This window comes from Sceloporus occidentalis, unplaced genomic scaffold (assembly GCF_023333645.1).
Source record: "Sceloporus occidentalis isolate IW3139 unplaced genomic scaffold, rSceOcc1.0.p SCAF_4, whole genome shotgun sequence".
Taxonomy (NCBI): Eukaryota; Metazoa; Chordata; class Lepidosauria; order Squamata; family Phrynosomatidae; genus Sceloporus; species Sceloporus occidentalis.
The window spans coordinates 15,987,993-16,000,559 of NW_028316984.1; the positions used below are offsets into that span (position 1 = coordinate 15,987,993).

General features: G+C 40.0%; 1 protein-coding gene across 5 annotated transcripts in view; it reads left to right on the top strand.

Moving 5' to 3' along the window:
- Window positions 1-12,567, top strand: part of PAK5 (p21 (RAC1) activated kinase 5) — a 145,097-nt gene that overhangs the window by 71,852 nt on the left and 60,678 nt on the right. For all 5 annotated transcript variants that reach the window (XM_089519281.1, XM_089519283.1, XM_089519282.1 and 2 more), the window contains one exon: window positions 5,602-5,816. In XM_089519281.1, coding sequence (XP_089375407.1) covers window positions 5,602-5,816 — 215 coding nt within the window. The remainder of the gene's footprint in view (window positions 1-5,601; window positions 5,817-12,567) is intronic.

A 12,567-nucleotide genomic window follows, 5' to 3' on the forward strand; every position in this document is an offset into this window, starting at 1 on the left:
ACAGATGCTGGTGAAACATCATTAAGAAACTCTTCTAGAACATGGCCACATAGCCTGAAAAACCCACAAAGAACTATGGGTGTCAGCCATGAAAGCCTTCGACTTTACATATCAAAGCACTGTTAGAAGTACAGTGGTGGGTTGTTGTTATTTTCAGAAGTTAGAGAAACATACTTGAAAGATAAAAAGCTATGCAACTTCCACTGCCAAACTGATAGGTTTTTTATCTCGAATATGTGTCAGCCTGTGTGGATACATAAACATAACCCTGGAGTTATGTCCTAGCCTTTCTTTTCCTTCTTGCTGTTATCTCAGCATGCAGATTTTTTTCTCCCTGAAATTCTGAGAATTACTGGAAACTTATTTCACCTGCCAAGTATATCACTCTATTTCAGAATTAATAGTTTTAAAAGCAAGCTCTGAATGTGCACCTTATTAGCATAGTAAAATACAATGTAATTGACAAAACTATATGATGTTAGTTTTGTTATTACAATAATTAAACAGTGAGTATATGTGACAGGTTTATAAAGTGGTGGAAGGAGTCATTTGTTTTAAATTGGTGTCTTTTCCCTGTTGCTGCATTGAGCTAAATACAGTTTCCTGGAATGTATAGAATTGGTGCCATTTGTTTCTGCCTAGGTCTACTTACTTTGTTTGCACGCTGTACCAACTTATGCTTTTTTTTACCGATTACATTGAAGTCACCTTCAGCTGAGCTGATGACAGATGAGGTTGGCTTCTGGATGTAATTAACTGCTTTCCTTTCTCTTTTCTTGCTGGTATGTTGGATCTACACACAGTATGGCTCTTGGTAAAGTAGTCTTCAATCCACACCACAATTTGGCTCAATAGTTATTCCCCCCAATAAACACTTTTCCCAATCAGGATGTCATGGGTCAACTGGTCCAGCACTCTGGTTTCACATAGCATAGTGAAGTTCTCAGGTGGCTACTGATTTACACAACTCCCAAAGAGAAGAAGCTTGTTGTCAAACAAAGAGGACACCAAATGGCATAAAATATGCTTATACTAATTTATGGATAGGCACAAATTTGCAAACAATATAATTTGAACAGAAGCACAGTCTGTCTCGCCACAGTGGGACAACTGTGACCAGCTGGTTAATGTGCCTGCAAATTCTGCTTTTCAGGTGCTGATGAAAAACTTGAAGTCCCCTCCTTGCTCTCACTTCATTTGATGATTGATTTTCAAACTAGCCCTGGACTGGAGCAGTTAGTCTTACTAACACAGATTTGTCCTCTGTCAAGAGATTTGTGGCCACCTCAATCAGAAGACCAATGGGGGGAGGGGGCAATAAAATAGCCCCCAAATAAGAATTCTGTCTCAGATAAAATTTTCATTCAGTCCCCAAATTTCCAGGATTGCAGTAACGTAACACTTCAGTTGAGTGTCTATAAATACAGTTTAGGAACCTAAAGAAAAGGATCAGGCAAAGATAATAAGAGAATCCTAACACACTAAATACAAAGGTTCTAGGTGTGAACAATTTTCAGTGACTCATTACATTACCGCACTACAATATTATATTGCTGCTATTCAACTTTTACTACTCTGGCTGCCTTCTGTTGCATTCTGGGGTTTGTAGTTCAGTGAGGCCTAAGAGCTCTCTGGCTGAGAATTCTAAATCCCCTCCTTAAACTGCAAATTCCCAAAAGCAACATGAAGTAGCCAGACCAGTTAAAATGTAATAGGAGCACTATAAGAGTGTAGTGCGGTAATCTAGTCAGTTTCTGCAATGCTAGACATGTGGGGACTGAAGGAAAATTTCATTGGGGTGGAATTTTGATTTGCGTAGCAATGCCCTCATTTCCCACACTCTGTAGCTGTATCCCTCCAACCACATCAGTTAACCCTAAACCTGACTAAGCACAGGGGCCTTTTCCCTTCCTCTTCTCGAGTTAAGTCCTGTAGTTAACATTTAGAATTGTTCCCAGTTTTCCCTATCCATCTTTTAAATTGGTTCTGCAAGCAGACCTGCTCAGCAGTCACCTTAGTTTTCAGGATCTAGCATTGCATTTTGACTCTTTAAGCTTTGGAACTGTATGTGAGCAGACTCTTACTGATTTTCAGTCCAACTGTGGAACTGATAAGAATGGCAAGCAAAGTGATTAAAGTTATTTCAAGGCTGCAGGCAGATAAGGAAGCTAGTGAGTTTGTCAGCTTAAGGAGAATTAGGCATCTCGTTTCTCCCGTAATTACTGGGAACTAGAACCAGAGTGATATTTGCTCCAAAGATAGTGTTACTCTATTATTTACTGCAAATATTTTCCACACCATTTACTTACAAAATGTACATAAATTAAAGAAAGTGGTCCAATGAAAAACAACAGTCTAAAAAGGTAACAGTAATATGGCAGTTAAACCCCAGGTAGATTTACACCAAGCCAGATTGACAGTTGGAGCCAATTTCATTTGGTTTATATTTTGATGAGCCGTTTGTTTTTTCTGAATCACTGTCTCAGCTTGAATGCAATTATCCTTTGGTATTCGTACTTTTCTGAATTTTGAAATATAGGCCTGATCCAGACCAGTGCTTTAGGCTGCTCCACCGGGGGTGGAGCGACTGCACACCCCGCAACCCTACTACGGGGTGGTGGCATTACAATGCCAGTGCCCCACATACACAGACACCATCATTGTGATGTAATGGACGCATAATGTCCACACGTCACATCACGCCATTTACATCACAAGTGCGCCATTGGCACACTCGGACGTAACTGGCACGGCAGAAAAAGAACCCACTTTTTGCAAGTTCTTTTTCCTGCAGAGGGAAGCCACATGGTTTGGCGGCTGCGGTTTCCTTCCGCAGGAAAAAATGTCACCGCCACTCTGGACCTTCAAGCAAGTATGTACCGGGCCATAGGTAGCTAAAATGTGATGTGTGTGTGTGTGTGAATAAAATAAATTGCAAATCTTTACTCTGTGAATATGAAACAGCCACAAGTGTGTAACATTTGTAACTGCCCAACAAAATTCCATCCATCTTTTGTATAAACTGAATACAGGTTTAACAGTTTTCATTTCATTTCACAAATGGGGGCTAGTTGTGTGCCAGCAGTACTTGCCTTTTCTTGGATTTATTGAACATGCCTGGACCCCAGTTTATATTTCCATGTCATCATAAAAGAAGCATTACGTATGGGGATACTTTGACTGAGGATCAATTAAGGGAGGAAAAGTTCAACTTCTATTACTTAGCTCTATAGCCCCAAAGCCCATTTTGTCTCCTGTCACAAATGCTTCTAAGCCTTTTTATAAAAAAAAAAAAAAAAAAGCTAGGAGACCCAACCATAGATCTCCTTTATCTTTAACTCTTTGGCCAATTTATTTTTAAACGTAGGCTGAGGAGGTGTTGGTGGGTGCATTCTGTACAGTTCACACCCTTGCTCTAAGGTGTCATCGGTCCCATTCCCACTGGGCAAAAAAGCAGCTTATTTTGCTGCAATTCTGACTCAGATTGTGACGTGGATTCTGACTCGAATCTGACCCATCGTTCCCATTAAAATCAGGTGCAAACAGACCTGGGGTTTTTTACCCCTGTTTTCATTTCCATTGGTATTTACCCTGTGGTAATTTGAAGCAGGTTATTTTGCTCCCTGTTCCCATTGCCCTTCCGGAACCTCTTTTTTTTTAAAGCAGCTGTCAATCAAGTGCCTAAGCGCTTGACGTCACAGCCAATCAGTCACTTAGGTGCTTTTCCCCTCTGGGAAAGGGAAAAGGGAACCTCTATTCACTCCAAATCCCTTTGGGTCCAAGGCTCTTCTGTGTCTTCCCATAGTTCCTCTGGTAAAGAGAGAAGAGGAGCCTCTCTTTGCCCCCAATCCCTTGGCATCCAGCCTCTTCTGTGTCTCCCCAGACTCCCTCTGGGAAAGAGAGAAGAGGGGGGCGATCAAGCAGGCATGTACTGCAACGCCCATCAGCTGCTCAGGCACTCAGGCAGAGGCAAAAAAAAGAAAATAATAATAATAATAGATAAAAATTGTGTTCAATGGCTCTCCTCACACATCGGTCTATGAATGTGGAGCAGGGGGGGTTGCAGGGGGTGTAATGTGTTTACTGTGTTTGGAGCTCAATGTAGCATGATCACCTTACCCTGCTTCCCAGTCCACCGGGGGAAAGGCTATGCGAATGGGAGAAAATGGTGCCGGTAATGCAGGGAAGAGAACAAACAAGTGACACCCCCAGGCCAGCCCCTTGAGCATTGCTCCTCCCATCCCCAAGATCCCGACTCATATACCCTTTCGTTCCCATTCATTTGCCCTGAATCAGACTCAGGAGGCACAGGAAAACTCACTAAAAAGCTGCTATTTTTTTCAAACCGGTTTATCAACCAATAATTCAGATTTTTCAGGATAAATCAATTCAGATTCGAATTCCAATGGAAATGATATTGGAGCAATGCGGATCGAATGTGCGCTCAAATGGAAACGATGCACCCATGATTGGCGTCCTGATCCGCATTATAAGCCAGTGGGAATGAGGCCTTAGAGAGGTTTCCATCTCCCTCTGCTCTGAGCTCCTTTAACTGGAAACACCTAATACTTGCTGCATACAAAACCTGTTGTTTGTTACTAAATTATGGTCTTCTCCTTTCACTTACAGCAGTAGTTCCCAAACTTGAGTCTCACAGTGTTGTTTGTTGGGAGTGTGAACAGCTCTCAGTCTCACTTTCCTTGTGATGCTCTCAATCATCCTTTATTTCATCCCATCCTTTCTTTGTAAAAAGTTATAAGAATTTGGGGTTGTTTTTTAAAAAAAAAACAGCATGGGAATGCATCCTTATTGTCCAGATGAATTCGTTTATATCTGTGCATATTTTAAAATGTCTGTGTTTAAATCATCCTCATTTTCAAAAATGTGTACATGGTGGGGGGGGGGGGGGTTGTGCTAAACATAGCTGAAGCCTGCAAGTGAATGCATTTCTGAGACAAGGTGTGCTATGTTTTGCAGTGATTCTCAGGAAGTACCACATTGGTAATTTCATCAAGATTCCTGAAATCTCAAAACTCTTACCATCCCTATTGTTCGCCTACAATTTTCTTCATCCATGAACATTGGCCATACTAACAGAATGAGGGGAGGGCTAAATTAGTGGCCTGTCCTGCCTTCCACTGACATTTTTTTAAAAAATCCAACCAGAAGCCAACTCCCAAGTACTGTACTTTCAGCCATTCCCCATGATTGGGCATTTTTGGCAGGTTGTGAGATTCCTAGGGGCTCTCAGGAAATTACCCCTATTCTCAAGATCTGCTGAAGTTGTCCACCACTCTCTTAAAGCCTAATGTATCTATCACAGTGATCTCCAAACTTTGGTCCTCCATGTATTGTGGACTTCAACTCCCAGAAGCTCTACCCAGCTTTACCAACAGTCAAAAATTCTGGGACATGAAGTTCAAAACATCTGGAGGACCAAAGTTTGGGAACCACTGATCTATTATATTATAAGCTTTTGGGACTAAGAGTCCACTTCATCAGATGCCTGAAATATATTTCATTTCTTGTGTGTCTTTGTCATCTACTATTCCATGTTGTATGTTTTTAATAATATGATGTGTCTTATTTTTCACCCTCCAGGTTTTTCCACCATGTTTGGGAAGAAAAAGAAAAAGCTAGAAATTTCTGGCCCTTCGAATTTTGAACACAGGGTACACACTGGATTTGATCCCAGAGAACAAAAATTCACAGGACTACCTCAACAGTGGCATAGTTTACTCGCAGATACAGCAAATAGGCCGAAGCCTATGGTGGATCCTTCATGCATCACACCCATCCAGCTTGCTCCTATGAAGGTAGTGCTTGAGCGTTTGGCTCTATTTTACTTTTGGCTCTACTTTCCATTTTTATGTGGTTTATGGACATGACTCATTAAAAATCTACTGTTAAAGAAATGCAGAGAAAAAACCGTGAAGATGAGAAACCAGCTTTACAGGAGTAGAAGGTAGCCCATAATTTTAATGCACGGGTAGGCAATTTACAGGGGACTGACAGACACACCCCAAAACAAACACCTACCCAGGGTTGTCCCTTATTGGCAGTGCAGCTGCCAAAAACAAGTAGCATCCTGTACTTTTGCTTGAAAATGAGGCATGTAGAAGAACCAGCACTTTGTTGATTTCGCTTAAAATAGGGTGTATGCTCTCCTAATGCCTCATTTTAAAGCAGTGTGGATGTTGTTACTGTGTTAGCCAGTTCAGTGATGGTGGTAAAAAAAATGGACAGGCACTTTTGTCACCCACCCCATGTGCCCACAAGATTCGATTGGAGTACAATATTCTCCAGAACCCAACATGATCATTGAGCATGGTTGGGGGAATTCAGTGTCTACAAAAGTAACTTTTCAAAGCAATGCACCTCACCTCCCCAAAGTGATGCTGTGTCATCTGAAGTGACCCCACTAATTCTCATCCACCATCACCACTACCACCACAAGGCCTGTGGAATGATGTTACCCAATGATGTAGCGTCATTCCAAGGGAGCATTATGGGGAAAACAGTGGCAGTCACACACAGCTGCTGTGCTGCTAATGCTTCTGGTAGCAGCAAAAACACTGGGAGACAACACCATTGATATCTGGCAAACCTTTCCTCAGACATTTTGATTTGTTTCCCTGCCCCTGTCCTAAAAAGACTCCAAAATTCCTCTTCAGTTTACCAGTTGTGAATGGGACTGCAGATGAAAGGGGCCCATTTTCACTCATCCCTCAATACAGACTTAAATGGCTGCAGGAATAATATGAATTTCTTTTAGACAACTGAAATGGTAATTCTAACTCCCTACTTTTTTTTAACCAAAAAAAGAGAGCTTAAAATAGATTTTTGCATGCATAAATCCATTAACACTACAGAGGAATTCTTTGGCACCTGTCAAAGCTATGCACAAACACTGAGGCAATTCCATGAGTACATCTAAGAGTATCTTTTCTGCCACCATAAAATCTCTGCCTCTACTCAAGCAACATCACATTATACGAGTTATAAAGCTTGCCTTCCCTGCAGAAATTAGTGTTGCTTGCCCTAAATCCTCAGACATGCTTATTTAGGTGGTACCAGCAACAGTAGTAATGACTAAATGTGATCAGTATTTTAAAAACTGAGATGTTCATGCAATTTCTGTGTGCCTTTAATATCACTGTGAACTGCTTTAGTTATGAGATTTTTAGGTGTTCTTATACATGGGAGGCCTCCATTAGTAAATCTTGGAGTGATTGCAGAATATAGAAAGAGTCCATCAGGAACCACTGAAATACTCTGTTGGCCTCTTGCAACATGATGGCTATAACCACAAGGATGCCATGTGTATTCTCCAGCCATACTATAAAGCTAGCATTTCCACATATTGCATCTGCTCCTAGGAATGGGAAATGCCATACTTCTTTGGTTACAGTTTGGCTAATGTGACAGAAACTAAAACAAACTACAACAACACACTTTTCTATCCTGGAAACTCCTTGCTATAAAAATTACCCTGAATTGGGTTTTAAGCAGTGGCTATTTTGTACAATTACCAGTAGGTATGCCGGTGGATTTAATGAACTAACTTTCACTCTCTGGAATTGACCTCTGGAACTCTGGTTTTGTTTTGTTTGTAAAAGAAATCTTGGAGCTCATTGACACTGCATAATTTTAGCACTATGGTTTCACTTTAACTGTCATAGCTGCATCTTATGGAATCATGGCATTGTAGTTTGGTTGGACAACTTTGAAAATGGCTTATTGCATTCTAATAGGATCTTTAAAAAAGTAGCATCCAAAACAAAAGGCCTGGTAAGGTCAAATGTGAGTTGTATCCACCCAACCCTTGAAATTATTGAAGAGATATCAGTTGACAAAAGTACCAAAAATAGTAATGCTTGTCTAACTACAGCAACTAATAACAATATTAAAACTGACTCAGATGTCCCAGACAAACAAATGGTTTTCCCAACTACAACCCAATCTAGTCCCTTTTATACTGTGAGATCAAACATATGACAACTAAAGGAAATGAAATTAAAAAATTTAAAACTTCTGTCTTGGAACATTATGGGCTGGGGAAGACACACCTGTGACCCTTTATTTGTGAACTACGTATCCAAATTTGATATAATACTACTACAAGAAACATGGTTGAGGGAAAAACTAACACTGAATGGATTCACAACAAGCTCAGTAGATGCCTCTGCTTCTCAGAAGGGTGGCCGCCCGAGTGGCGGCCTATCCATTCTGATTTCGACAAGCATTAAACATGTTTCTCTTTCCATCCCACCACTAGCAAATTTGGCCTCTTCCTTACTAGTCAGATTTAATGATATTTGGCTGCTAATAATGAATGTTTATCTACCTCCTATACGTCAAAAAGAAGTGTTAAAAAACACATGGTTAAAATTAGAAACCTACATTACTAATACATTAGCTCAACATCCTGAAGTTCTCCTGATATTGGCTGGAGACTTCAATGCAAGAATTGGTCCCACCAAGGCAGATTTGTATGATCATTTCCACCTTGCTCAGCCTGAAATAGATTCAGGCTTAGACCTTCCCCATAGACAGTCAAAAGATAAAGGATGTAATTGGGCTGGTCTTTATCTTACAGAACTATCTCATAAGTTAAATTTAGTTATAATGAATGGTTCTTGTTTGGTTGGAGGCACTGGATGACCTCTCTGGAATATATTGCTTGAAAGGGAGGAAGTGGAATGTGTCCAGAGGAGGGAGACCAAAATAGTAAAAGGTCTGGAAATCATGCCGTAAGAGGGACAGTTTTGAGGATATGTTTTGCCTGGAGAAGATAAGTTTATGAGGTGACATGATAGCCATATTTAAATATTTGAAAGTGTGTCATATTGAAGAATCCCCGCTCAGCCATGGAAAACCCCTGGGAGACCTTGGGCAAATCACACTCTCTCACCCTCAGAGGATGGCAATGGCAAACCCCTTCTGAAAAAGCTTTCCAAGAAAACCCCATGACAGATTTGCCTTAGGGTCATCATATGTCAGAAATGACTTGAAGGCACTTCATGATCATTTATGATTGGAGTCCAGTGACCATTTAGCAATGAGCCAAAGTTGTACAAAAAGCCAAACAAATCTGGTCATAGGATGCTTGTAAGCACACACTGTACTGCATATGTATGTGTTGATAGTTGGTATGTAGTAGAATCATAAATTCCTGAGTCAGCTCCCTAGTCCAGTTAATAAATACTATTAGAACAATTAGAAAACTCTGTCTGTCTTACTATCTTACTGTTTCCAGGGTTAGTTTAAGGGACTTCTTGTTAACCTTTAAAGCCTTAAATGGCTTAGAAGGATGCATTAAGGATCTCCTTCTTCTGCATGTTCCTCCCAGCATACTGTGGTCGTATAACCTGAGACAGTGCTTCAGATCCTCCAGAAATATGACGTTAGGTGATAAGCGACAAGGTCCAGAGCAGGAATGGGATAGGGATAGGATGTGGCTCTACAGATGTTGCTAATCTACAGTTAGCATTATTCCTCACCATGGGCTATCCTTGCTAGGGATCAAAGGAATTGCTGCAACCTCTGGAGGGCTGCACATCCCTGACACCTGCACTAGAGCCTTCTCTGTTGTTGAGAGCAGAGAGGTAACTCAACAAGCAAAACTTCAGTGTCTGTGGACTTGGAGTGAATCAAGTCTGTTCTTGAGTGTGAATGACTGATAGTCATTTGAAAAACATCCTTTCAACTGACATTTTGGGAGTTCAGTTCAGCAGTAGCACCCGAATTTGTGAAACCAACATGGTAGCTAACTTGTCCAAAATGCATATAGTTTTCCACACTTCCTTGGCTTATTTCATTTGCACATGAAAGAAACTTTAAAAATCAATGTTTCTCCTTGTGTGAGATTACAATAATTTTTGCTTTTTTCTAGCAAAAAAATGTGGAAAGTCTACTTTGTGAAAAATAAGTTTGTAAATACCAAATATAACACTGGTTACACCACCTCCCCCCAATATCTGCTATTGCTATTTAAAAACAAGGAATGTGGGGTGAGTGTACACTTTGTTATAAAGCCAAATTGCACCTGGGATCAAGATTTGGCTTTAAAAATACAAGGATTCCCTGAATGCTTTTTTCTTTCAAATAGCTACTGTTTTTAAATCACTGGGCAGCTTTTGGAGACCATGGGAGGGAGAATCAGGAATGCACAAATAGTATTATTCCCCTGTAGAGTGGGCTAACATGATGCATAAACAATCTTGTTGACTTCAGATTGTCACCATTCCCTCCAGCAACAAGAAAACAGATCATTCCTCCTACCCTTTAGGCGCTCATTTCCTGTGTATCAGTTTATCCTTGCAAATCAATATTCTTAACGGTTATTTTTAACAAGCCATTTCTGATAAAATATACTACAAGCAGAAATCAATGTGGACTGTTTTCCATTCTCACTCAATCGTTAGTAAGCGGCAGGGTTTAAAAACCATGGCAGTGTCTCTGTGTGTGTGTGGTTTAAATAAATTCATACTTACCTTGTAATTGAATTTCAATTCTACTTTTCTCTCTCTGCTGTTCTGAGTTAACGCTGACTGTATTTTCTATACAAACACATAGAAAATTAAACAGAAAAGGTTTGTTAATTCCATTTGCTAAGGGTTCTTTATTTGCTTTAAGACCAAGCAAACCTCCCAAGCCTGTAACTGTTTTTCATTTGCAAAAAGCAAAGGTTATTCAGGCTTGACTGGATTATCCCCTTTTCCTGATCTCTCTCTCGCTTTCTCGCTTTCTCTCTCTAACACACACATACACAAGCCCAAACCTAATACCTCTACAATTCTATACTTTCATTGTAATGCTTAGGGATGGGGAAGATCAATTGTTCTGTTAGTACATCTTGACTATTTCCAACATCACTTGATGTGAACTGCCGCAGCACACCCAAATACAGCACAGTGTTGGTGATGTAGAGCACAGCTGGGAAATAACTAGTTACAGATTGAGATAAAAATTTTCACGTCTTTCATTATTGCTTGTGAAGTGATTCCTCCCCATACACACTGGGTGAGAGGACAATAATTTTGGTCCATTTTTCAATGAGTTTTCAAATTTGGGGATACTTGTTGGTTATATTTGTTTATTTATTTATTTATTGCAGAGGGTTATTGTGCAAAAATATGTCTTGCAATTCAAAAATTAATAAAATTAACTTTATAAGAAATATGTTTTTCACCCCCAGAAAAAAATATAACAGAGAGGTTGAATTTTTTTTGGACAGGATGTTTCAATATGCCATGACACCTTTTCTGATCAAAGAGAAAATTATGAAATTATAAATAATTAGTTACTTGTAAAAAATTCATTTTTTGCAGTAACTAGAGCACAGCTGAGTTATAGTATGGCTGTAGCTTAAAGAGCTGAAAAATCACTGTTTAGGTGCGTAACTGTTAAGTTTTTAGTTACTTTTCTAATAGTGGAGGAAGGACATAGCATGGTTGAAGGGCTGGCTCATACTGTCTTTCATGTTTCTGTCTCACGCTCTGTTGTGATGATGAGATGGATGGCATGGAAGGTGAAAATGTTTGTAACACAAGTCAGTGGTTTGTTGCATTCGTGTGATTTGAACCTCGATCCAGGCAGATGGAATGTTTGGGACATTTTCTGACTCCAGTGAGGATTCCAATGTATTGCAGGGTATTAAAAAAACTATTGCTTCTTGTAGTGCAGCGTGAAGGGGATTCTGTCATACCCAAACACCCAGAGTCAGAAAATCCATGTTCCCATGAGGTTTTGGATAGTTGTCAACCTTCCTTGTTTTAGGGAGGGGTAATAGGGACAATGAAGAAAGCAGATAAGAAAAAAAATCAATTTATTTCAGATGTGGTGCTGAAGAAGAATGCTGAGGATATGGTGGATGGCCAAAAAGACAAACAAATGGGTTCTAGAACAGATTCTCTCTGGAAGCCAAGATGATGAAACTGAAACTATCATACTTTGGCCACATCATGAGAAGGCATGTTTCATTAGAAAAGACAACAATGCTAAGATAGGTGGAGGGATGTAGACAGAGAGTAAGACCACACGCTTGATGGATACACTTTATTAGGAAGGTCACGGGTATGAATTTCCAGGGCCTAAGCAGATCAGTAGAGGACAGGGAGTCTTGGAGATGTCTCATCCACAGGATCAACCTGGAGATGTTAGATATAGCTCCTAGGTTGCTCTTGCATGTGAAAAAATAATATATTCTGCCATCAATGCATGGCTCTGTTCTGTCATGATTATCTTGCAAACCCTCTCTACCAGAGCTGAGAAAATTACTTTTAAAAATTAACTAGTTACAGTTACATTCCTATGGCCACTCTCCCCAAAGAGTTGTTTTTATGTTACACTTAACTCCAAACTTCTTGACTTTTTCAATTTCTTATGAGTAACTAAAATAGTTGATTTTGGCATAACTCTCATCCAGACACTTTAGACACACACACACACACACCCCGTCACATTTTGTTGAAGGATCCCCACAGCACTAGACCAGCAAAGCAGACATGTTATAACTTTGCCACCTAAAGAGATATAAAACAATGGCCCTAAGTTTCATCCTGA